This window comes from Phaethon aethereus, assembly GCF_964289735.1.
Source record: "Phaethon aethereus genome assembly, chromosome: 4".
NCBI classification, from domain to species: domain Eukaryota; kingdom Metazoa; phylum Chordata; class Aves; order Phaethontiformes; family Phaethontidae; genus Phaethon; species Phaethon aethereus.
This window is the reverse complement of record NC_138578.1, coordinates 17,939,938-17,964,102: the sequence shown is the minus strand read 5'-3', so window position 1 is coordinate 17,964,102 and position 24,165 is coordinate 17,939,938. Positions and strand designations below refer to the sequence as shown.

The following is a 24,165-nucleotide window of genomic DNA, read 5'->3' as shown; positions in this document are numbered from 1 at the left end:
ATTATGTGATACCGTGAATGAGACTTACTCTTCTTTTGGTCCTGAAGGATTTTAGAAATATTTTTGAAATTATTTCAAGTATGAGATGGCTCTTAAAATTTTGAAGTGCTTAATCTTTCCATAGTGTGGTTTTTTTTTTTTAATAAAAAATTTAATGGTAAAAAGGATATAAGTGTAAAATGTAAAGACAGTTTGATATAGTACTATATCACATTTTCCATCTAAAAATGTTCTACTCTGTATTGTAATTGCATGAGAAGAGTCTTACAGGTCTGCATTATTCAGCATTTTTGTTTCCCATGTTTAGCACACAGGACGTTTGAGTACAGTTACTAATTCTTACCATTCCCGTTACATGTTTTATGAGGACACTGACATACAACATATATTCAGCTTGCTTTCTCCTCTTTTTCGAGTATTTGGCAGCGGTTGTTTTCTTAACTGCGAGTAGGCATTCTGGTTTGATTTGACTGTATCTTTAATTCTGTATCTGGGAGATTTTATTTGGATTCCTATAAAAGGAGGGGTGGTTACGTGAAATACAGGCTACACCTCTTACATTCTACTTGTACATGCTACTTTACCTGGAGGTCTTAAAAGGAACGGGGGGAAGGACATTACAAAATGTCTCTTGTGAGTATGGGGGGAGGCTAAAAATAAAATCTGAGTATTTTTATTTTAAAAAACAAAGCACCTTACCACGCAGCTTGCTTTCAAGCATTAACGTCTCCCTGCCCCACCCTCCTCTTAAGTTACTGCACCTTTATAGCGGTGACTAGAGCTGCTGCGGAGAATGGCCGATGGAAAAAAAAAAACACACAACAAAAAACCAACCACCTAATCTGCCATAGGTCGTAAGGCCTGTTTAATTAATGAGGCTTCATCTGTTTGATAAATGCAAGTTCCTTGTATATTTGTCTAAACTACCGAAAAGAAAACATTGTGACAAGTTCCTGGAGGAAAACCTGCCGCAGAGCTCGGCGCGGCAGCGGTCACCTCGCGGTTTCCACTCGTGCTCCGGGCCGCTTTCGGAAGGGGAGGGCGGCCCCGCCGCGCCAGGTGCGCCGGGGACCCCCCTGCAAAGGGGCTGGTGAAACACCCCCGGGCTGCTTTAATCCCCGGGTTTCTTTAATCCCCGGGTTGTTTTAATCCCCGGGCTGGCAGAGGCCGACGGTAAAGCGGCCCCGCTCTCTCTGGCCGGACCCGGGGGCCCGCGGCGCCGCCGCGGCTTGGCGGGCAGTTCATGGCCCAGGCTGCTCTCGGGCTCGGTAACTTCGTTTTTAACTTAAAAGACAAAAAGCAACTCAAATGTGAATGGCTGTTTCTTTCCGGATCCGTCCACGAAGAAACGGAAGTACTCCTTGGGGGCAAGAACTTACATTTTTACATTTTTATCTCCCTCTCTTCCCCCCCCCCCCCCCCCCCCCGGACACGAAAACTTGCTCGAAATGCTCCGAGCCGGCTTTGAAATCTTTCGGGCGGCTCGAGGAGATAACGCTAACGTGGTTTGGGGTTTTGTTTGTTTTGTTTTTTTAAAAAAGTTTAGAAATGCGTTCCCGATATAAAAATCCTGCAAATATTTCTACGTCGTCCCGAGCGAAGCGAACTCAAAGCCAAATCGCAACGGCACGAAATACGAGGCCCCGGGCAGAGCTTAGCTTTGGGAGAGGGAGCTGGGCGGTGTCTGCGGGAGGATAGGGACCTTTCCTCACCGGTTGCTCATCTGCTCGTCGGGTTACGCTGTGGTACGGTTTTATGCTGTACTTAAAAATCCGGGAAACAAATGTTTGTTTAAAAAAAATATCGACCGGTTTGCTCTAAAGTGCATTAATTATTCAGGGTAGATCTATACTTCCTTCGTGTTAAAGTCAAATGGATAGCGCCTTCGCTCCGGGAAGTGAAAGCAAATAGCGATGAATGTTTAAAAAAACATACAAGCGCTTGAGATTTACCGGGGAAGGAAAGAAAGAAAGGAAGAAAAAAAGACAGAAAACTGTAAGGAAGAAAATAAAAGGTGACGACCGTAGGGTAGGAATCGGCATGCTCTAGTTCTGTCTGAATTCTGGCGAACTGCTGTGCGACGCTCCATATATTCCCAAGATTTAGCGGGGAAGCTTAAAGTTACGGAAATACAGCAGATGTTGTCATACGCTGAACTGCGGAATGTATAAGGTTTTTTTAAGTGCACTATTTGTATAGAAACTAGATGGAAGTTTAGAAAACATCAGTTAATATGCCCAGCTAAGGCTTCGGCTAGGTGTTGCATTTAGACTATCTTTTTCCATCTCGTTTTTCCGTTTCTTTCAAAAATTTTACTTCCGAAGTTCAGAAGGAATCTACTTGCCTGAACTTAAGATGAATTCACAAAAAAAAAAAGTCAGCGTAAAGTTAAAGTAATATTTTTATTACTATTTGCAACAAGTCAGTTGTGGGGCACATAATCTGACCTTGGCACCGAAATACATTTAACATCAGTAAAACTTTTTTAAAGGGAGATTTGTACATATAGTTAAATAATTTTTCACTTGGTGACAACATTCAGGCAAACAAGAGAGAATAAGAAAAGGACTATACATGGATTGGAAAATGTACCTTTCGGGTTTCGCTTTGAAGTTGCAAAAGTCCGATTGCTTCTTTTTGTGACTTTTAAAAAATTCACAGTGGAAGGCAGGAGGAGAGGCTCTTCCTTTCTTCCGTGCAAGGCGGCGAGAGTTTGCGCCGGGAAAACCGTCTGCAAGTGTTTTAAGGGCCGAGCTGCAGGTGGGTGGGGGGTGGCGGGGCCGCGTTTCTTTCGCCGCCTCTTTCCGTCGTCGTTTGCGTTAAATAAAAAGTTTTTAGGCGCTGTCGTTGTTTACGGACGGCAACTTTTGTGCGCGGGGGTGCTAACCCTATAGCTTGTCGAGGCTTTTGGGATTGGTGAGGATTTCTCTGGCTAGCCTCCAGGTCTGTTTGGCAGCGCTTTCCAGGGCCGAGTGGGGTTTGCCCTGAAAGAGGTCTAGGTTGGGCAGGAAGTAGTGAGGGCAGCGCCGGCACTGCAGGCAGGAGATGAGCTGCAGGAGGATGCCGTTCAGCCGGTCGCCCAGGCACGCCTCGTCCCAGTCGGTCTCCCGCGGGTGCTTCTCGCACTCGTACAGCAGCAGCGTCTTCATGTGGTAGTTGTTGAGGGGCTGCCCGGGCAGCTCCAGGTGCCGGTCGCGCAGCGTCTTCAGGACCGAGAGGCACTTGTTCCGGCAGCCGCCCATCAGCAGCCGGTTCTCGGCCTCGCCGAACTGCAGCACCCAGGCATCGCTCTCGGCTGAGCTCTGCTTGCCCGTCAGCGAGTAGCACTCCTTGGAGAGCAGGTTGAAGCCCTCCGCCTTCACCTCCGCCACCCGGTTGGGGCCGGGCCAGGGGATGTGGGGCATGGGCCACTGCGCCGCGCTGCGGGGCCAGATCCCCGTGCACTTGAAGGCGGGCGTGATCTGCACCACGTACCGCTCCCGGATGCGGAGCTTCACCTCGCTGGTGTCCGCGATCATCTTCACCACGTCCCGGTAGCTGCACTTGTCCACGGCCTGGGCCACCAGCGTCTGGAAACGGGAGCGGATCTTGCGGGCGGACAGGTAGCCCGAGGCGGTGATGAACTCCACCCAGAGGGACATGCTGCGCTTGCGGCCGTCGCTCAGCTTGAGCACGGCGCAGCCCGGCAGGGAGCCGTCGTCCACGAAGTTGAAGACGCCCATCTGGTTGAGGTAGAGCACCACCTCAAACTCGGTGGGCGAGATCACCTCCAGCCCCTCGTAGCGGGCGTCGATCTCGCTCAGGGAGCTGATGAAGCGCGGCTCCTGCACCTCCACCTCCTTCAGCACGTCCGACACGACCTTGCACACCTCCCGGATGGTCTTGGCGATGGCCGCCTTGCGCGCCTGGCAGCGCTCCGTGTAGTATTTGTTGAGCTGGTAGACCAGCTTGGCCTGCGCGGCGATCATGTTGGGGCACAGGTCCGGGCTGTACACCGGGCTCTCGCAGTACGTTGAGGGATCCAATGCTTTAGCGGTGGCTGCAGCTTTGCGGAGGGCACCGGCCAAATCGCAGACCCCCTACCCCCTCTGGGAAGAAGGCGGCAGCGGCGCGCCAGCGATTAAAAAAAACAAACAAACAAACAAAAAAACCAAACCTCAAACCAAAACCGGCGAGGACGAGGAAGCACAAAGGAGCGACGCCAGGCACTGCCCCGGCGAGGAGGACGGTGCGGGCTGGGCGGCGGTGCTGGTGCCGGTGCGGCGGGCAGCCCCCGCGGGCTCCCGGAACGCAAAGTTTTGGAAGGCGGTGGGGGCAGGGAGGTCTGCGCGGCCTCTGCGCTCAGGCGCCCACCCCCCCGCGCAGCGACAAAAATGCTGTTTCAGTAGTTCATGAAAAAAACCCCAAAAAACAACAACAAAAAAAACCCCAAACAAACTTCCCCAGCACTCGCAGAAGGTCCCCGCAGCAAAGCCGGTCGGCGGCGAAGTTTAAAACCGCACACGATACGAGAGGAGGAGGAGAAGAATGCGAGCAATGCCCAGAACGGAAGAGTGAACTCTGTCTGTCTGCCTGCCTGCCTGCCTGCCTCTCTTTCTCAGTCCGTGGCACCGCCAGAGATGTGCATGAGTTTGGCGGCCGCGCTGTCGGCCTGTCAGGGGGTGTTGCTGATTTCCCTTTTCCTGCTGGAGGCGTTGTCTGAGCCCGGCTCTGTGGCTTTCTCTATCTTTACGCGCAGACGTGTGCACTTGATCTGTGATCTCTCATTCCTGTCCTGCAGCTCTATATAGATTGATTTGAGAGAAATCTATAGGTTGGTTTTGGTTGTTTTTTTTTTTTTTTCTTTTCTTTGCACAGACTGTGTTTTATCCTGAGCGGGAGGAGGGCGTAGCTGCTGTGCCCGGGATGGCTTCTCCTCCCCCTCCCCACCCCTGGCAGTGCGCGCCGAGGCTCTCACTTTCCGCGCCTCTCCGCCGCCGCCGCCGCCGTGTGCCCGTCGCTCTCCGGCGGTGCCGGCGGGCCCTCTAGTTTATGAATGGGGCCGGGGCCCGGGCGGGGGGCGGAGCCCCGCCTCCTACAATCGCCGCCGAGCTGTCAGCGGTGCGGCCAATCGCGGCGGGCGGCGGCCACGGCTGGCGCGAGGGCGCGCACACGCGCCCGCGCGCTCCCTCCCGCCTCCTCCCCGGCGGCGGCGCCGGGGCAGCGGCAGCCCGTCCGTTCCGCGCTGCGGTTGACCGGCGCTAGAGCCGGGCCGGGAGGGCTGCGGACGCGCGGGGCTGTCAACCTCCCGCCACCCCGCTCGGGGTGGGAAAAAGTCGCCGCTTGGCCGCGGCGGCCGGGTGAAGGACGAGGGGAGCTCGCTGTTCCCTCCGCTTGCTGCGAGGAGACCCGGCGGCAGTGCCGGTGTGTGAGGGGCAGGGGAGAGAGGCGTGCCGGTGCTTCGCCGCAGGCATAAATCTTCTTTCGCTCACGCCGGGCTGCAGCGAGTGAAAGTGAGACCGTCACTGGAGCAGAATTGCCCACCTTGTTTTACTGCCCTCAGTCAGTGCCGTAGTCACGTTAATTTAGATAAATCTCGTGCCATAAAGTTCCGTTCATCCTCCTAAAGCTAGGATTGAGTTATTCGAAAGGAAACGATATTTTATGCAAGTTTGTATTAATAAGAATATTGAACGATTTGGACCTAAAAGTGTGGTTACGTTGTGTGTCAGTTCGGAAGGAGCGGCTCACCCGCACTGCAGTGAGCCCCGGGCAGTTACCTGCTGCAAAACGACAAGAAGCGCGTCTCCTGCAGAAACTTAGGCTGGCGGGAAGACAATTTCCAAATCGTCTTGTGCTCGGGCCGAGGGTGCGTGTTCCCGCAGCGGCTTGGCCCTCCCCGGGGCCGTGCGGCCCCGCAGCGGGCACCGCCGGGCGGGCCGAGTCCTGCGGGGCGCAGTTCCTTGCGGAGCTTCCCTCGGCTGGGCCGGCTCGCAGCGGCTGGGCTCGCTTTCTTTTCCTTGCCTCCTTTCGCTGCAGCTGGGTGATTTTAATAAAGAAAGTATCGCCGTCTGTTTTCCGTGTGCGTTTAAATTAGAAACATGTCTCGGGCCGACCGTACCGCTGCGCGCTGGAAGAAGTAAGTACGGACGTGCCCGGCGCCGGTGGGGCTCAGTTCTCCTCGCGGAGAGGACCGGCTCCTTGCTCCCCGCTATGCCGCTCCGCGGGTGGCGGGGGTTGTCGCGCCTACCCCACGCTTGGCGGGGCCCGATGCTCTGTGTCAGGTGTCCCCGCTGGGTCCGGCCCCGTCAGGAGGGAGACGAGCGCAGGGAAGGCTCCGAGGAGAGCAGCTTCAAAGGGGTGGGGGAGAGGGGCTGGCCCGTAAAGGTCCATAGGTGTCCTCGGGGTGCGCGGGCTGGAGCGGGGCTCCCCGCCTCGGGGCGCGGGTCTATGTCCGCGGGCCAGCCCCCTCCCTAGGGCCGCGGCTGGGAGGCGGTCACAAGGCTCCGCCGGTGCGGCCCGGGCGCGGGCGGCAGCGCCAGACGGGCGTCCTGGCGCTTCGCCTGCGCGGAGCGGCTCTTCGGGGCTCGGCCGGGCGGAGCCGCGGAGGTCCTTGCGCCTCGTCGCCAGGTGCCCTCCGGCAAGGGGATGAGTCAGTTAGGGCTGGGGGTCCCTTTCACACGGCCCTGATGAAGCTCCCGGAGCGTACTCGCAGCCGGTCTGCCTTCCCGCAGCCGGGCTGGCACTTCTCCCCGGTCTGGCGAGGGGATCTGCACACCGACCCTCTAGGCAGGGAGAGCTCCGCGGGGCTTCGCCTCCCGCAGAGGGCGGGCAGCCCGGGGGTTTCCCGCGGCTGGGGCGCGGAGGAGATGCCGGAGCCCTCAGGCGGCCCGGGCAAGGGTGGGGGGAAACGCGCTTTCATGTTTTCCAGGGTAAAAGCCGAAGGAGCGGGCGATTCCCCTCCCAACCCCCCGCTAAGGTGACTGATGGTGCAGCGTTACTAGTGTTCAGATTTAAGCCAATTCATTACCAATTTTCCTGTCTGAGGTTGAAGCTCTAGTAAATAATAAATCAGCTAAACAAAAGCCGACTTTAATTTATTGCCCCGGCGCTAATTAGAAACATCATTTGAGCAATAAACTTAAACACTTCCAGCAAATAACGCACGTGAAACCCTTCTCTCCTGTGCCTGGGCGTTTGTGGCCGCAATGCATTAAGACCAGCTTCGTCTGTGGCGGAATTTGCTCTCGCCGGGAATGAATAATTGAAGGGGGAACAGTATCCGAGGAGGCTATAATTGAAGAGCCCTTGTCACCTCTGCTTTTATGTACGCTAGCGTAGAAGTCCGTCAGCAACAGCTTGGTGGTGTATGCAACGGAGTGGCAGCCGCTCCAGCAGCAGGAGATACTGTATTCCATTAAAAAGACCGTGTGCGTGTGTGTGTGCGCCGCAGAGAGGGAAACTCTCAGGGCTAAAAGCCACTTGAAGTCTTCAGACCGATTGATCTGTATTCTCTCGTTATAATCCGTCTCATCATACTTGAGTTAATGAGGCAGGGGCGGGGGTGATCTGATGGTCCTTGACAAATTCATTAGGGAGGCTGCGGGACATTTTATTTGACTGTTAAACATCGTGTTTGTTTGGTTTAAGCAGTGCCAACATCAGCATGCCGCTGCCTGGAGCAATAGCGTTCCGTTAGCCGGGGCTGCTGTGGGAAGACACGGGGAAGGGGACGCGGCGTGCGGAGCGTTTGCTCCGGCGCGGGCACCTCCGCCCCCTCCCGCGGTGCGGCGGGGCTCGCTCCGCTCGAAGTCCGGGCGTGGGTACGTGGGACGTGCAACCGTATCTTCTTCTCGCCAAGGGTGACAAAGCAGCAGCGAAGGGCTGCTGTTAAACCTGCAAAGATTTTTCTTTCTTCTTCTTCTTCATTTTTTTTAGAGAGAATGCTACGTGTTTGTGTTAACCCTTAAAAAGCGACGACAGAAGAAAACTGGAAAACAACGCAGAGTTTTAGCAAGAAACATGCAAGTTTCTTAGCGTGTTATGATGCAGCATACTTGCGTTTGCTTGCCTAAGCAGCTTAGCAAAGGGGCATACGTTACATATTTCAGAGCTTTTTTTTATTCTGAACGGCGTATTTTAAAGTTTCTATAACACGCTACTGATACAAGGTGTGATTTTTAAGGCAAATCAAAGTTTAATCAAATTGACTTGAGGCTATTAAAGGATTTCTGCCAAATCTGCCCTTTTCCTTTCCCTCTTCCCTCGCTGAGAGGGAAAAGTGAATGCAGGAGCAGGTGCTCCCAAAAGGGATAAGAAGTATTTTTATGAAAAGCTTATGAAATATCTATGTGCATGTATACACTTTGTTCATGGCAGCTTTGTAGATGAGACCTAGCTAGCATTCAGTTATTTTCTAGTAGTTGGTCCTCTCTCTGTCCTTTCATTTAAGGAAAACAGTTTTGTGGAAAACAGAATAATTAATCTGCTCGTGGAACCTAACATCATAATATTTTTTTCCTGGAGATCAGTCTTCAGACGTTCTGAGCTTTAAGTGCTTTGTAGGACTCTGTTTCCATTTATAGAAGAACAGTATGGGAAAAGAGCTAGTGCCCTTTGCCTGTCATTTTCATACATTCCTGCACTGCTGATGGAGCTTGAACTGCTGCAGGGAATGTATGGGCTTGAAAAGAAATGATTCAGTAATGCACGTTGCGTTCCTCCACAGCAAAACCGGGTTAACAGTTACAGTAAATGCTGCTGTGGGTTTGACAGGTAAAATTCTGTTTACATTCAATAGTATACAGTGTGTACCTTTTCTCGAAAGTCATGTCTCAGCTTTACTATCTGCTGATCTGTTCTAAGAACTGTGTTTATGAAGTTAGTCACTAGCACACACTGAGGGAGAAAAGATGGTTTCATTTCTACACGTGTCATTAATGCATCTCATCAGTTAAGAGTGTTGCATAAATCTTGTACTTTTTTCCATGAAGATTGAGTGGTATGGTAATTAAATAATTTATCCATGTTTCTAAGCCTCCCCTAGCTTTCGTTTCTGCAGCGGGAAAGGGGAGGGTTCCAGCTATAAGTACCTCATTTTTGCTTTCGTATTCAGTCTTAAAATGCGAACGTGTTCATATTCTCATGTTTAACCGCGAGCAACCTGCAGCTGAAGGCTTTCTCTAATGCTTTGAATCTTGTATTAAAGGTAGCGTCTTCTCTTTTCTCATGATGACTAATGGTGACTTCTTTTAGCTGTAGGATTGCTTTGGATACTAAATACTGTTTCCTAAATTTGCCTTCAGTAAGTTGATAATCAGGGAAAATCAGACACGTGCACTAGAAAACAGCATTTCTAGTGCTTTTATAGCATTTTCTTGTTGTTAAAACTTCTTGTGGGCCTTTTGTTTTGCTTGGATGCAGTTGGGGTAGGTGCATGCTATTCTATTCAGTAGAAATAGCCAAATTCATGTGTGTTGGCTGGTCTTTATTTACAATAACTGATTAATTACATTAATAACATGTATTTTTACAAGTATGAGAGCATGTAACATGGCAGGATTTTGTCAACTTGACTTCCAGTTGAATGCAATAACAGTTACTTGCTTGAGAAAAATGTGAGGTGAGCTACAGAGAGACATAATGTCTTGTCTGGTTCTTAAAAATGCTGTGAGGCTAAATCATCACTTCTTTTAAAAATATGAAAATTACGAAGGTATTCTAAGCAAAGTTGAAGTTCTGGAAATAAAAAAAAATTATACCAATTTGCAGACGTTTGGCCATGACTTTTCTTTTTGTCAGTAGCTGTGTGATGATTGCTATGTTTATTGTGTTAGATGTTCACATATCTGTGCATATGCGGAAATAATCATGCCAACAAACAATAGCCTGCATGGTTTTATTGGTTAGAAGAGTATTTTAAAGATCAAAAACTTCATCCAGCTGGCCAAGATGAAACACATTTATAAGTTAAGCTAGAATTCTCTAAACTATACCCTTTAAAAATGTCAGTTTCTAGCTCCAGAAATGAAAGCTTCTCATTTATATGCTTACATTTTGAAAAGTACTTTCTCAAATACCACATACAGCAATGTGAAATCGCCTGCTCCTCACCAACCATTGTACAGGTTGCAACCTTTCAGAGAGTTTCTATGAGTGCAATTTATACAGGGAAGGGGTGTTGTTGGAGGAGGGAGCAGAGGGGGCTCAATCTCCTCCAATCGCACTGGTGACCAGTATGTAATATATTGAATCGCTCGCTCTCTCCTCCCTGTATTTTAAGATGATTTTGTTTTGACTTTGGATCCGGTAGAAAAGGCATGTGATTTTTATTTAATTAAAAAAAAAAAGTTACCTGTTTGAACAGTCTTCTAATTTTTCCCTCATTCAACTATAATACAGTTTAGAGGCACACAGAGCCCTCTACTTTTCTGCATATTGTACTCAATAGTATTAAATTTTTATCCTTTGAAAGTACTATGTTGACATAAAAGCAGTGTATTACTAGTTATAAAATCATTGCAGGGGTTTTGTTGCTACTTCTAATGAGAGAATCAAATCATAGCTATTCCTATTTTATATCTTGCTGTGCATATCTTATTTCAAAAGAACTTATTCATGATAATATGCTCCTCGCTTTTTAGTTTTCTTATGAATTAGGTAAAACCTGTATGCAAAATATTTCAAGGTACCATCTCCTGTAGCCGGAAAGGGGAAAACTGTATCGACTCAAATAATGTATAGAAGCCATCTGCATAGTTTAATTGAAATAATATTTGGTGATCTAAGGGATGGAAATTGTTCCTTTTCTTTAACCATCTGAAATAAAACTAGGATGTAAAACAGCTGTCTTGGCCTATGGAAATCAAGGTTCTGCCAGTCTGTTTCTTTTCTTCATTTTCTACTTCTATCTTCCTTTATTATCTTTGGATCCCAAGGAGTCTTTCTTATTTTCTAACTGGTTTTGTCTGCAACAAGGGGCTGGGTTGGTGGGTTTAAATAGACTTTGGATAGAGTGAAAAATCTTTGATCTATGGCTATGACTGCTTCCAAATGATTTGCTTGCTGGGACTGGACACTGTCCATGCCCTTTCACTTCACTATCAGATAGGCACACAAAAAGGACTTGACATGCTACCAGATGCATAGTTAATCATTGCATTAGGTCTGTAAAGGGGTCCATCCAGACTCAATTAGGTCTACCATTTTTAACTAGTGTTTGCTCTGTAGTTTGTTTGGAGTACAATATTAATTCGAACTGCTGTTCTGTTTATTTAAAAGTGCTTTAACACAGTACTGTGCATTTATTTTCAACGAGTCTTCTCTGCATTTGTTCTGTTTCCTGTATATTCAGAACAACGGAGTGTTACAATCTAACAAACTTTATTGCGGTATAACATATTATCTGATGCTTTAATGAAAAAAGTTTTTGTCTTTTTGTAATTCAGTTGTTTTCCTTTCTCAATACCGATTTCTAAAAGAACATTTGAAATAAGCTAAATGCACTGACTGGCATGTATTGAGGCGGCGTTCAGAAGAAAAGCTTACAAGAGTATCTAGGGGTTTGGAACCGGATCTTAAACTTTGAAAGTCAAACAGCAGCAGTTTTCCTATCACTTATTTACGTAAGAGCTCATTCTTATATCTGGCACTGCATGCTTTTGTGTGAGAAGCATATTAAGGGTGCAGGAGCTAAAAAGGTTCAGCTGTAGGGTAAAAAGCATTAGGTAAATTATTGCTCTGAATTTCCAGGAGTAGTTTGCATATATTTACATTAATAGTCATGAACCGTATGCACTGAATAAAGTGCATTGAAAATTTCTAGCATTCTCAGAGTTTCAAAAAAATAATAATATTTGTAGTTCATAGCGATAGCCAGCCCTTTCATGGTATGAAGAAGCTTGAGTGTTCAAATTGTATAAATTGTTCTGATCACACATGCTATCTATATTTCCCAGTAATGCTTATATTGAGGATGGTAGGTATATGGAAGCAGGAGCATAAAAGTACATAAAACCATCATTGCTTGAAAATTGATATATAAGAAAGGAGCACTAATCAGAGAATTTTAAAATATTTTCCTGTTGTTTTAATATCTTATTTATTTATTTATTTATTTTGGTGGGAAGGAGGAGCAAGGCATTCAGCTATTAAGTTTTTTTTTTTAATCTATACATAGTTACTAAAGCTATCGTATTCAACCTTAGGATATAGTTCAGCCTTCACTTTAGATCTGAGATTTCTTGCTTTAGTTCTTTGCTTCATGGTTGCCAATACTCTTTGAAGGAGGGCAGATGCATTAAAAATGTAACATTTATTATTTGGTTGTAGTCACGGGGATATTCAGATGTTGCTAATGGACTTCCAAGATACAGGATGTATGAGTGAATGCTACTCAGAAATGCCAGCTAGGGCTTTCCGGGGTTTTTTAAATAATTTATGTCTACCTGCTGCTCCAAAGTACAGGTGTGGGTGTATGCTCCATTAATGATTAGTATTCGTGCACATAAATATGCAACGGAGAATAAGGTTAATAGGAGAATCCCTAAGAGGCATAGGCAGGTAACTTTTTCCCGTTCATCATCTGTCCTGGAAGTTCATTCCAGCTGGCATCTGAGTGCCAACGCGCCTACGAAGGGGAATTGTTTATATGTTCTCTGTGGCTTTCCAGAGTGCAAACTTGAAAGAAAGTGGGACTTGAAATGCGCGGTCATTTGTGAATTTATGTTTTATCTCCCTTCACTTGAAAATTTATGAGGAGAGTGACTTAGGGTGCTTGCGTTGTGTGTTCCAGGGCTTGCCCCCACTGATAACACCCTTGTTGGCGTGAAAGTGCAATGCAAATTATGACAGTTACAACCTTCTGTTTTGTTTAACCTGTCAGTGGATTTCCTGGCTCAGTGCTGAGGGCAATGGCGTGTTCAGCTAGTTCCATATTCACCTAAACTTAAAAGGTCAGGTTTCTACAGGCAAGCCTAGTCAAAGCCTAATTGATGAGGAGGGCAGGGGGACAGAATTTACTGTTCTGTTGGCTAGTTTCATATCGTTAGGTTGTCCTGAAAGCATCAGGCAGTCACAGCCCCTTTCATGTAAGTGCTGACCCTAGACAGGAGCTGACAATCAAAGGAGGCAGCCACAGGAACCAGTGCAAGTAGGCTATTGATTTTTCAGTTAGGTCTAAGTAGTTTGTAGTATGGGTAATGGGTGACAGAGGCAGGTATGTCATTATCAATGAGCTCCAGAACAGTAGCGACAGCCCCCGCTCATATTTCCTTCAGCCCTGACAGTATGCATCCAGCAGTGGTCAATAAATCGCCCAACCTTTTACTGACAAGTGACTTGGAGGTGGGGGTGGGAGTCAAATAGCTAAACTTCCGTACTTGAACTTGACGTGGATGAGGAGCAAGGATCTCGCCATCTGCATTCCTGGTTTGTCAGGCAAAGAGCCGAGGAGAACGTAGAGAACAAAACAGTGGCAGATGTGCGGCCGGGGGAGCTCAACTTTATTTTATGCCCTCTAGAAAGTCAAAGTTTTTCTCGAGATCAAGTAGAATAGCTTAAAACGCCAGCTTTCTGTAGAAACGTGGTCTGGTTCAGTAGTTAATTTAGGTTACCATGGCAGGGTTTTGTTTTTACTTTAGTATTGCTCTGCATTTAATCAAGGTTATACTGCCATAGCAGTACAACAATCACAGTCTGCCATTCAAAATCCACTTTTAATTCCTAGTTTCCTCTTCTTAAATTTCATATATGAAGACTATTTAAAGATATTGAAGCTTTCTTATAAATCCGAAGTGCTAGCAATACAGTTTCTGTTCCGACTACCAGTGCTGTTTTGGGTCAGTAGTGGAGTACCAATACTTTAGGAAGCTGAATAAAGTTTTTATTACTTGGATTTTACTAGCTGTGGTTTCTGAATTTAATACAGGTAGATCAAAATTTTAGCTTTACACTTAATTAAATTCTGAAAGATATTGGGAGAACGTAAAAATTGTAATAAGTTTGGGTTGTTTTTTTTTAAAATATACTTATATGGAAAATCAGTTAAATGAACTCATGTATCTTAATCTGAATCTCCTGAAGTTTTCTAATGTTACTTTATTTGAGGGATGTAAGTTATCTGCATTTTTTTCAGAAGTTGGAATTCAGTCAGGTTTTATGCTGTGCACAGATGTTAACAAAATAACATATGCTTATAATTAAAAAAAAATCTTTAGACAAATTGAAATAAAGCAGAAGAGTAAATGTTTTGAAAAACTTCCTTAAAATAACTCATTGCTATGGTATCTTGTTTAACAATGTTTGTAATGTTACACAGAGCAGGAATCTGAGACTGTGTATGTTGAATAGCTGCAAAGTATCATACGTGACTGAAACTTTTTCATTTGCCTGCAGCAGCTAAAGCCATTTTCTTTGTGGCTGTCCTTTTAACTGCAAGAGCAATGTTGACACAGACTCAAGAAGTGAGATTGAAATTTATCACTGGATTATGAAATCCTGCAATAAATATTTGTATAAGCTAAAAACCTGAGTACCTGAATATTTGAAGCAGTTATAAAATTAATCGGTTATAAAAATTTATTTAGATATTGTTACATTGTCTGTTGAATGATGCTTTGGAAGAGGGGCTGGCTAGCTGTATTCCAGAGGAAAAAAAAATTCAGTCAGTTGGATCGAAGGTGTGCTGGGTTGTTTGAGGCCTTTGGCATTCAATGGGAGTTTTTTCCTCTGTCAGCAGCTACTAATTTACTATGTCTTCCACAGCCTTTTTTTTCTGTTAAACTAGGTAAAAAGTACAGCCATGCAGTCTGAATCTTACCTTTTTTTATAAACAGGTACAGCATCTTTTACTGCATTTTTAGTGTTGCTGGCATGTTGTGTTATTGCAGAAATGTAAAAAGGAGCTGCAGAAAGGCGACAAATTAAATTTTCATGAAAGAAAACCCTAATCAGCAGTGACAGGGTAAGAGAAAGATGATTGCCACTTGGTCATTGTGGAGAGGCACTTAGACTTGGTGTCAGTGCTTCTGTTAATGATGACTAATGTCTTTCTTGGAGAAACCGCATGCTCAAACATAATGCTACAGTCCAGAGAAAAAACAGAGAGATAGGCACTATTAAGGAAAAAGGCTGTGAATCCTAAAACAAGAGCTCAGGTCTTCAGATGAAAAGGCTACAGTGCTTTTGCAATGCCAGAAAGCACAGCTGTAAAACTGTTCTTGTTTCACTCTCCAAGCAAAATAATAATAATAAAAAATATATATACAGATATACACGCGTATTATGTGCTACCTAGTATGCGCTGCTTTAATTAAAAAAGAAGGTGGAGATGGCGCTGACATGTAAGCACACTAGTCAGAAGTAAAGAGTCACATTTTATTCCTCGTCTGTTAATGAAGCTTGCTTTCTTAAAAGAACAAAAGCTACTGTGATATATTCTTTCCATAGCACAGTGCTATGTTCTGAATAAACCTTTCATAGTCAAATGTAAAATGACTCAGAAGACCTTTTCAAATCTCGACGCTTTGGCTGTTAGGTATATTGGCAGAAAAGAGGTGGCATGTGTCATTTCTTCAGCTTTTCCCAAAGTGAGACCTTTCAGAAGGGCATTTGCAATGCTTGTCATATTTTTTCATATACATCTTATTGGCCTGACAAGTCTAGAGGACCATGAGAAAACAGATGTCATTGCATTCAGACAACACTAATTACTCTGGGATTTTTGCAGCCTCAGTGCTTGCATGTAACTGTCGATTATGACTGTTTATGTGGCCTATCATGGGTACACGTTGCACACTCAGATGGTACCACCAGTCTTTGTGTTTCCTTTACCACACAATAAGGTGTAAAAATCAGCAACAAGCACCATGACAAGGAAATGCCTTAGTGTGTGACTTTTGTATCTTTAAAATGCATTTTGTTAAAGATTGCATTCACATTCGTTATTAGTTTTAAGTGTTTTAGCATCTGTTTTCTAACTGTAGTGCAGTGCTTTAGCTGTCATTTTTCACTGTGGTTCTTTATGTTGCAGGATTTACTTTTCTGCAAACACTATATGAAAAATGCTGACTGACCCAGCAGTTGTCAGAAATTTCCCATGTCTAACCTTCATACCGAACCGATAGATTTTTCTAATGTGTCATAGTTTGCGTTAGAAACCAACAGTCTTAGTCTCTTACAAACTGCATTCCTGATATTTTCTTTGTTAAATTTTCTTAGCAACTCTGTCATTTCAGAATATTCTTCCTGTGTAGCAGTAACTGCTGCATGATTTTTAACACAAAGTTCAAACGGTGGTCACATCGTGGCCTTACTTTGTGTGTTATCTTGGATTTTGGTACACGTTTCATAAGCAGAACAACCAATGCTAATCACAGATTGGAAAATAAAAGCTCAAATAATGTAACTTCACATGCTGATGAAGCAGAAATAGAAGCAGCTTTATCAAAGATGTATGATGAGATAAAACTGCAGTCTCTGCTGTACAGTTATAGTAATTATGACTAATGAACCGTCCAGTCTGGATGAAATGGCATGCCCACAGGGACTGTGGCCAATCAGTTGTGACTTATGCAAGCTGAACAAAACATTGATGGTGTTCCAGATTCCGTACGAGAGCAGGAAGTGTGGTCTTTGTTTGGAACGTCAGCTTTGTCAAGTTATTTTCAAGCAGTTTAAGAATAAACGGCGTTAGTAAATAAAGTCTTAAGAACTAGGCTTTCCTGAGTTTTTAAATGGGTGTAAAGAATGATCAAATATACCTGAATAAAAAAACACTGTCGATGGCACATTCCTGATGCAAAATACTTCAGGGTTGTTCTGATCATCTTGCTAATCCAAGTCATTGAAAGCACATGTTATATTTTAATATGCTGAATACAATAAAAGCGAAAGATCCAAAACTTGTGAATATAAGCATATATCTATTTAGGCTTACTCTAGTAATTTATTTTTTAACTAACTTGTTTGAGACCTGATAATCTGTTTTAATTTTGAAGCACTCTGCATTTTGAACCAGTCTATAATCTGTAAATAAAAGAAGACAGGTACTTCATTGTTAGTACCCGAAAGACAATTTCTTATAGTAAGAAGGTTAATTCATACAGGCAATGTAAAATGGAGTTCCAGTGCCTTTTGACAATGTATAGACTAGCACAGTAAAAATTTTAAACCAGCTCCTTTTTATGAAGACAATGTATGTAGCTGTAAAAAAGAAAAAAAAAATCAAAATTCTGAATGTTAAAATGCAGATGATATGGGATCTTCTGAAGCTAATTGTAGCATAATAGCACAGCACAAAAAAAATCTTTTCTGAATGTAGGTTTTTGCTAAGTTGTTTAGACCCGGTCTGGAAGCAGTTGTGGATCAGCTGGTTTACGTATGTGCAAATGTTTGAAGGATTTGTGAGTAAAATGAGCAACACGTTACAGATGTTAGCGATACATTACAATCAATTTAGCGTTTTGTCTGAACCCTTCCAGAAGGCTACAAAGAAAAATTGTTTCAAGAATTAATTGCAAACAAACTGTGGGGAAAAGTAAGGGGAAAAAAAATCCCACCCAACCTTAAAACATTTAGAACAAAGTTAAAGCATCATTTTCAGACTGTTATGCTGTTTAAAAATCTCTGAGGAAGACATGTTGTTTCTTAAAGCACACTTGAAATTAATACATTGTTGTCAAAGAAATTGGCAATTAAAGACTGGCCTACACGAAAACTGAAGTCATTACTGATCTTTTGTATTGCTTAATGGAAAGGATGATGACTTGACACGTTTATGATTCTTCTGAAACATTTTTTAAAGTAACACATTTTCTTTTCTTCTTCTTTTTTCCTCATACTGTATTGAAACTTAAAAGCTGACACTTTATTCACTATGTTTAAGCTTTTCTTGTTCTGAAATGGAGGAAATCACAACCGCATCTCCAGTATTTGTCATCTTTTGTTCTGAACAAACCTCAAAGTGCTGTTAGATGTGGATTCAAATAGATTTCTAAGTAAAGAATTTCTATTAATCCAGAGTCTTCAGACATGTGATTAAATTATGAAACTAAGTCTATTTGAAAAAAAAAAACTAACCACAAAACCCCGCAAAATCCCCAAAACAAACCAACCCATACACACTAGAAATCTAAATTAGCTTATAATTTCCATTATTTCTTTTCTGGAAGTGTTCCAAGATATTGCAAGGGACTTACTAAGAATCAGAATCCTTTTCTTTTGTCTCTTACAACAAAGCATATTGCATTAAATATTGCAAATGTGAAAATATTTTATACAATTCAGAGCATAATGTTAAGATAAAGAATGTTGATAAGTAAACTCCTCTGAAAAATGACTACATTTTGGCTATGGTAAATAATTAAGGGTAAGACCTTTTAGCGGGTGTGGCACTCCTAAGTATGAGTCTCTTCCACAGTGTCATTTCAGAATCAATAGCATGCAACGCATTATGTACATTATCTAATTTAACTGCATGAAAGGTTGCATTACGATCACTTTTTTTTAATGATTGTATCAGGATTGTGCCAATGAAGTCAGGACTGAATTTGCTGGATGATGTACAAATGTGCAAAACTAATTTTAATTCTTCTGAAGAGTTATTATTTAAAAGTAATGGATTTAAATATATATAGGGATTATATATATGCTATATGTTATAAGAATTTTTGGAAGAAGTATTTATCTGTATTAAGATGAAGCAACAACTTTTATGTTGTAGGGTTTTTTAGAAGGTCTCAGTGTATAGTTCTACATTTTTCTTATGCAATAATTGGTAAAATTCCTATGAATTTATGCCAGCATGGAACAGCTTTTTGCTGATTTCGGTCATCCATTGTTTTCACTTTGTTACCCTCTACAAATCTGAACACATTATTGGTGTTCCACAAGTTGTGCTTCTAAGTAAAATACTCCATGGAGCTGTAGATACTCAGTGTACGTATACATTATATACATTAAAATTGAGGAGCATTGGATCTCAAGGATTTAATTTTATCTTCATGTTGCTATGAGTATTTGTGCACATATGTAAGATACCATGTAAGTTGCTAGTTGTATTTGGTAGCCATCTTTTTATGCCGAGAGTGGCTTAATCTACTTCTGTTCCTGTGGCAGCTTCCAAAGTCTTTGGGAAGGTAAGACTTTCTTAGGAAGAGTAAACTGTGTTTAGTATTTGATATTGGAGAGCTGCTGTTCTATTCTAACTGTGTAATTTGCATCATAAACCAGCAAAATTCAAAGATGGGTTTTTTGAGGACTGATTCGCCTATATAAATTCAGAATTTTGTAGATTGCTTACATCTTGAAACTTGTTAGCTATTTTTGGTGTCTTCTTACCGACCACAAATTATAGTGACGCTATGTGATGATTTGTGGACTGATTATAAACTCTATTTCTGTGCTGATTTACATAGATTTTACTCTTGTCTTCTACTCCTTAATCTCCCAGGGAAATACTTTTTCTGTCATTTAGATATCTTATGCTGGTGTAATGGCCTGCACTCTGAGAAAGAGAGATTTTCATGGAAACTTGTTTTGAAAGAGCCTTTTTCTAAAGAAACTTCTTGGCCAATTTCTGTTTTCTGCTAGCACGTGAGCATGAGAATTTTTCACTCATGGGAAAATTGCTTCTTCCTATTCTTCAGAATAGTCTTCCTGCTGTTTCATTTTCTCATTTGAATTAAGTCAAGGCAAACGATGAGTTACCTGCTTAGTGGCCCCCCTTCCCACATCTGCTACATAGCAGGCAGAATGGAAACCTTCCGTTTCCCTGAGTTGTGCTGGGATCGGTTTCTGTTACATGTGAGCTTGCTCCGCTCTTCCACACTGGAATGTAAACCTGAAATGTGATTTCTTCGAGCTGCTGGGAATGTTCTCTGCCTCAGTCTCTTGGTGGATAAAAAATGTCTATCAGCTTTTGACCAAGATACTTTTTGGTTAATGATTTCAGATGTTTTCTGTATGTTAGGGATTCTAGAATTACAACTGTTGCTGATTTTCCCATAGGCAACATGTTAAGAGTATGCATGTTGACTGGTGCTTATGGATGTAGGAGTAAATAGTTATTCTGATTTGGGAGACAAATTGAGATAGAAAATCATAGAAATTCAGTGCAGGGAACTTACCTAGCATTCAGTGCCAGTGAGAGCAACTGTGTGGCTGCTTTAACTTTTTCTGGCTTGTAATGACTATTACAAAACAGAGTTGGTCAGACCAGCATATGCTGACTTACCTTATCCATCCCTAATATATCCCTAATTAGTCTTATGCTTGAGGCAGGTGTAGGAAAAGCTGGTGAAAGTCTGATTGTCTTTGTCTAAGATTTCCCTTGTAACAGCGTATCTTCAGTTGCCGATTTAAGGAAGACTTGTCTTATTTGCGATTTCCCCAGCAATGCAGGGGAAACCTTTAAAGGATTAAAGATTTGCCTCCTGTTACTCTTGGTCTGGATTCTAATCTTACCTGTGCTGACCTAGGTCCACAATAACTCATTTAACTGAGTTGTGATACATTGCTATAAAACAAAGAGCCTAGCAGAGTCAGAAAGAAACCATTTTCCTGTTATCTCAATTTTGAGGTTTTTTTTCCGCTAGCCCTCGAATAAGGTGACAATTCAGACCTTCAAAAAATATATGCAAACTAGTGGTATTAAAAAAAAAAGGAGAGTAAATTTAAATATTTTGTTTTATTTTGACCTCTTGGCTTTAAGTATCAATCACCTAGCACTTTTGGAGGGGGGTGACAATAATAGAAAGCAATGATCAATAACCTCCAAAATTTAACTGAACAGTCAAAACCAAAGCATTTTTTAAATCAAAATGCTTGTTTTGTTTGAGAATGTAAACATTTTATTCTTTTTTAAAATTACTTTGAAACCTTTCCTCCACACAGTGTTGTTTGACTAATAGAAAGTAACATTTATCATGAACAATTTCTACTTGAATTGGTATACAGCTATTTGATAGATACACAATTCTGACAGTGAATCAAGAAATATATGTATGTATCAATGAAATTTCTATTTCAGAAATTTTTTACTATCTCTACACTTTAACACTTGTGTTGTGTCATAGGTATTTGTTTTTCAAGAGTGTCCACCAGGATATTTGCAGATACTATTCTGTTGCTTGTTGGAGTCTGGATTATTTGGATGTTCTGCCTCCTACCTATCTTTCACTGTTTTTAGGTATTATATTTAACCTTGAATGTTTTTTATTTCTCTTTGATGTGAGACAAATCTTAAGACCCTATGCTTTCTTGTTGCTTGCAGGTAAGTGTTGTTTTGCTTTTTTCCCTAACCCTAAACTAATAAAGTAAGTATCACTCCCGATGTATAATATTAATCTTTCAGAAGTTCGTCCTGTATTGGAGAAAATAAATAATTAGAAATAGGAAAGAGGTGAATGATGTGTAGGTATAAATACTCCGAAGATTTAAACATGCTGCATGGCAACTCTAGGTCTCTTTTGAGGTAGTCATGAAAACTTAAATTGTGTGCCTCATATATTTAAGGCCAGTGAGCCTATATGATTTTATTAATGTGCTGTAAATCTTATATTCGCAAGCGGTGTTTACTACTGTGCAGTATATTTAAAAGAAAATTTATGCTTCACCACAGAAGGAAGGTAGGCTAGTGAAAAAATACAAGGGTGGATCTCAAACATTTATCCAAATCTGACAAGAATTTGCAAAGAATTTACTCCTGTAAATTTCTTCTGAGAGCAAATGATACATATTCTAGCATGGATTTTAATAAAATTTATTTATGCATACACAGGTAAAACAAAGGCATGTCTTTTCTCATTGTCTATATACAAGAACCTTGTATGTATTCATATATGACACATTCTGGATCATGGGATGAACTTTTAATTCTGTTTTAATTCTTCATTTTGAAGTAGTACCTAAAAGACCTTACTGAAGACCCTGGCTACTTTTCGGAAGGAACAGTGATTTTCTTGGCGAGGCACATCTTGGCAGCCTTTGGCCACATGCATCTTTCCCAGCATATCCCCTTTCTTCTGGACCCAACAGTATTCCCTATGCAAAATGGATGGGTTGTTGCACTAACTCAGTGTGTAAGTTAGGATGACTCACAGAAACTCAAGACAGGTCATCTCCCACTTAGAAGGCTGGTTTGGTCTTCTTTTGGTAAATGACTTGTGTTTTCCTCCTTTATAGCACCCAGGAAAACTCTCTATGGTTTGTTGATTCCCTGCTGTGATTCCCTCCAGTAGTGACGTGGCCTGTTTGGAAGTTACTTGCCTAATGCTGCTGAAAGGGCAGTGGTTATTTCACAAAGGAAACATTTTTTATTTGCATGGTTGCATTGTAGATTGCACAGTAAAAATAATGTACCGTGCGTAACCTGCCATGCCCCTTAAACTTGCACTTCCACCTTGCGGTGGCTAAAATATTAGTCAGCAATACAAAAAAGATACTCCGGATGCCTTAAGAGTTGTTAAAAGTTTTGTTATACTCTTTGTGCTTTTATAGTCTTTATAATTAAATATCAGGTTCCCATGTCATGTAAAAAGAAGGCATATGTACTTTACTATGCGGTTTTCAATTCCATAGATAGCATCAAAAGCATTCCTCATGATGGAGAAGTGCACAGAAAATTAAAAAAACGATTCTGGAATGTGTGAAAGTTCTACACCCTGACATACTTATGACTGGACTTACTCTTGTAGATATGTGATTACATAATTAGTTTCTTAATATGTAGCGTTAGAGATTATCTTCCTAATTATTATTGTGAACATTTAAATAAACTGAATAACCTCAGTAACAGGAGATCTTTTATAGCTTTTTCTTTTTTTAATTGGCAGTTTGTAGCATGTTTTTTCTGTACTTCTTGCAGCTTTCAGAAACTTTGTAAAGAAATAAATGGGACATTATACAATACCAAGCTGTTTGGGGTCCCCTGTTTTGTTTGTGTGATGCTGTGTGTGTGGGTAGTAAAATTCAACTTATAACTACGTACTCCCTCAGGTAACTTAGAGCAAGTTTGCTCTGAGCTGCTGTGGTCCTGCCCTTCCTGTCTGACCCTGCCGTTGTACCAGCTCTGCAGCGTGCGTGCTGGTGAGCCAGTTCAGCAGGCTGAACCATTTAAAAAAGAATCCCCCCACCCTAGGAAAGCCAGTTTTCAGCTAGCTGAGCTCCCTGAGATAGTTTTCTGTATGTTGTTACCTGGTGTTTGCGATAGTGCAAGATATGTTTGGCATAGCAGATGTTTGACCAGGCAGTGCGGTACTGCAGCAACCTGGATTTATGTTTGCTTCAATAGCTGTGGAAATGATGCGCTCCAGTCTGCTTTTCATAAGGGTGTGCATCCTCTGGATTGTAGGAAGAGGCACAGGTTTTTCACCTGAAAAGGAAATGTCTTTTTTCCCCCAGGCATTTTGTAGACATGAGGGTTTGAATATAAAAAATATTTTTTACATTTATCTTGTGTTACAAATGACAATGAGGATCTTTTGTGTTTGGATATACACCCTATGTTTTGCTGCATTCCTGTTAGCCCTTCTGAGTAGCCCTAGTTATTAAAAGATTCTTCTTCTTCTTCTGACCCTATGACACAAGCTTTCAACCCCTGCAGTTTTTTGGACACATGTTCTGTCACCCTTTGGATACTCTGGAGAACATGGAGGAGAATTGAGGCATGCACTAATGTGCCCTAGTACCCTAGTTTACAGATTTATTATGCTCCTGGGAGAGCAATGCCTTGATGTATCCTATTATCTTGAAATCATCCTCGACTCAATGCAGGCTAGGATAAAATAGAAATAAAAGCATTTCTTTACAATGTTCCGAGTGAAAATTAGTTAGGTACATGTATAAAAAATAGAGGTGAAGAAATAAAATAGAAGGTGCCATTTGCACAGAGATTAAACCCGAAAGATTTTCTCTCATGGATACAGTCTCTCGATTGACTGGGACTTGAGGCATAGGTATGCAAAAAGGGAGAATCATTACTATGTATTACTGTGTCAGGAAATCATCTATAGCAAGTCAGCTGGATCCATAGAAGGAAACCTTCAGATTGAAGAAATGCCTTCCAGTGACCTGGAGTAACCAAGAGGAATCTTTGGCATGCACTAAAGTGGTGGGAAGCACATTTGGACCCCCGGGATTCTTGAATAAGTTTCATAGCTGGATTCAGTGGACACCAGCGTGAATTCT

General features: G+C 42.7%; 2 protein-coding genes across 4 annotated transcripts in view; one reads left to right on the top strand and one right to left on the bottom strand.

The window, feature by feature from the left end:
• LRBA (LPS responsive beige-like anchor protein) overlaps positions 1-24,165 on the top strand; it is a gene marked incomplete at its 3' end in the record, with an annotated part of 428,602 nt that overhangs the window by 241,672 nt on the left and 162,765 nt on the right. The window lies entirely within an intron of this gene.
• Positions 2,889-5,444, bottom strand: MAB21L2 (mab-21 like 2; the record flags this gene model as incomplete). The annotated part of the gene is made up of 1 exon (XM_081998952.1): positions 2,889-5,444. Exon 1 carries the CDS (start codon positions 3,966-3,968, stop codon positions 2,889-2,891), a length of 1,080 nt encoding a protein of 359 aa, XP_081855078.1. The 5' UTR covers positions 3,969-5,444.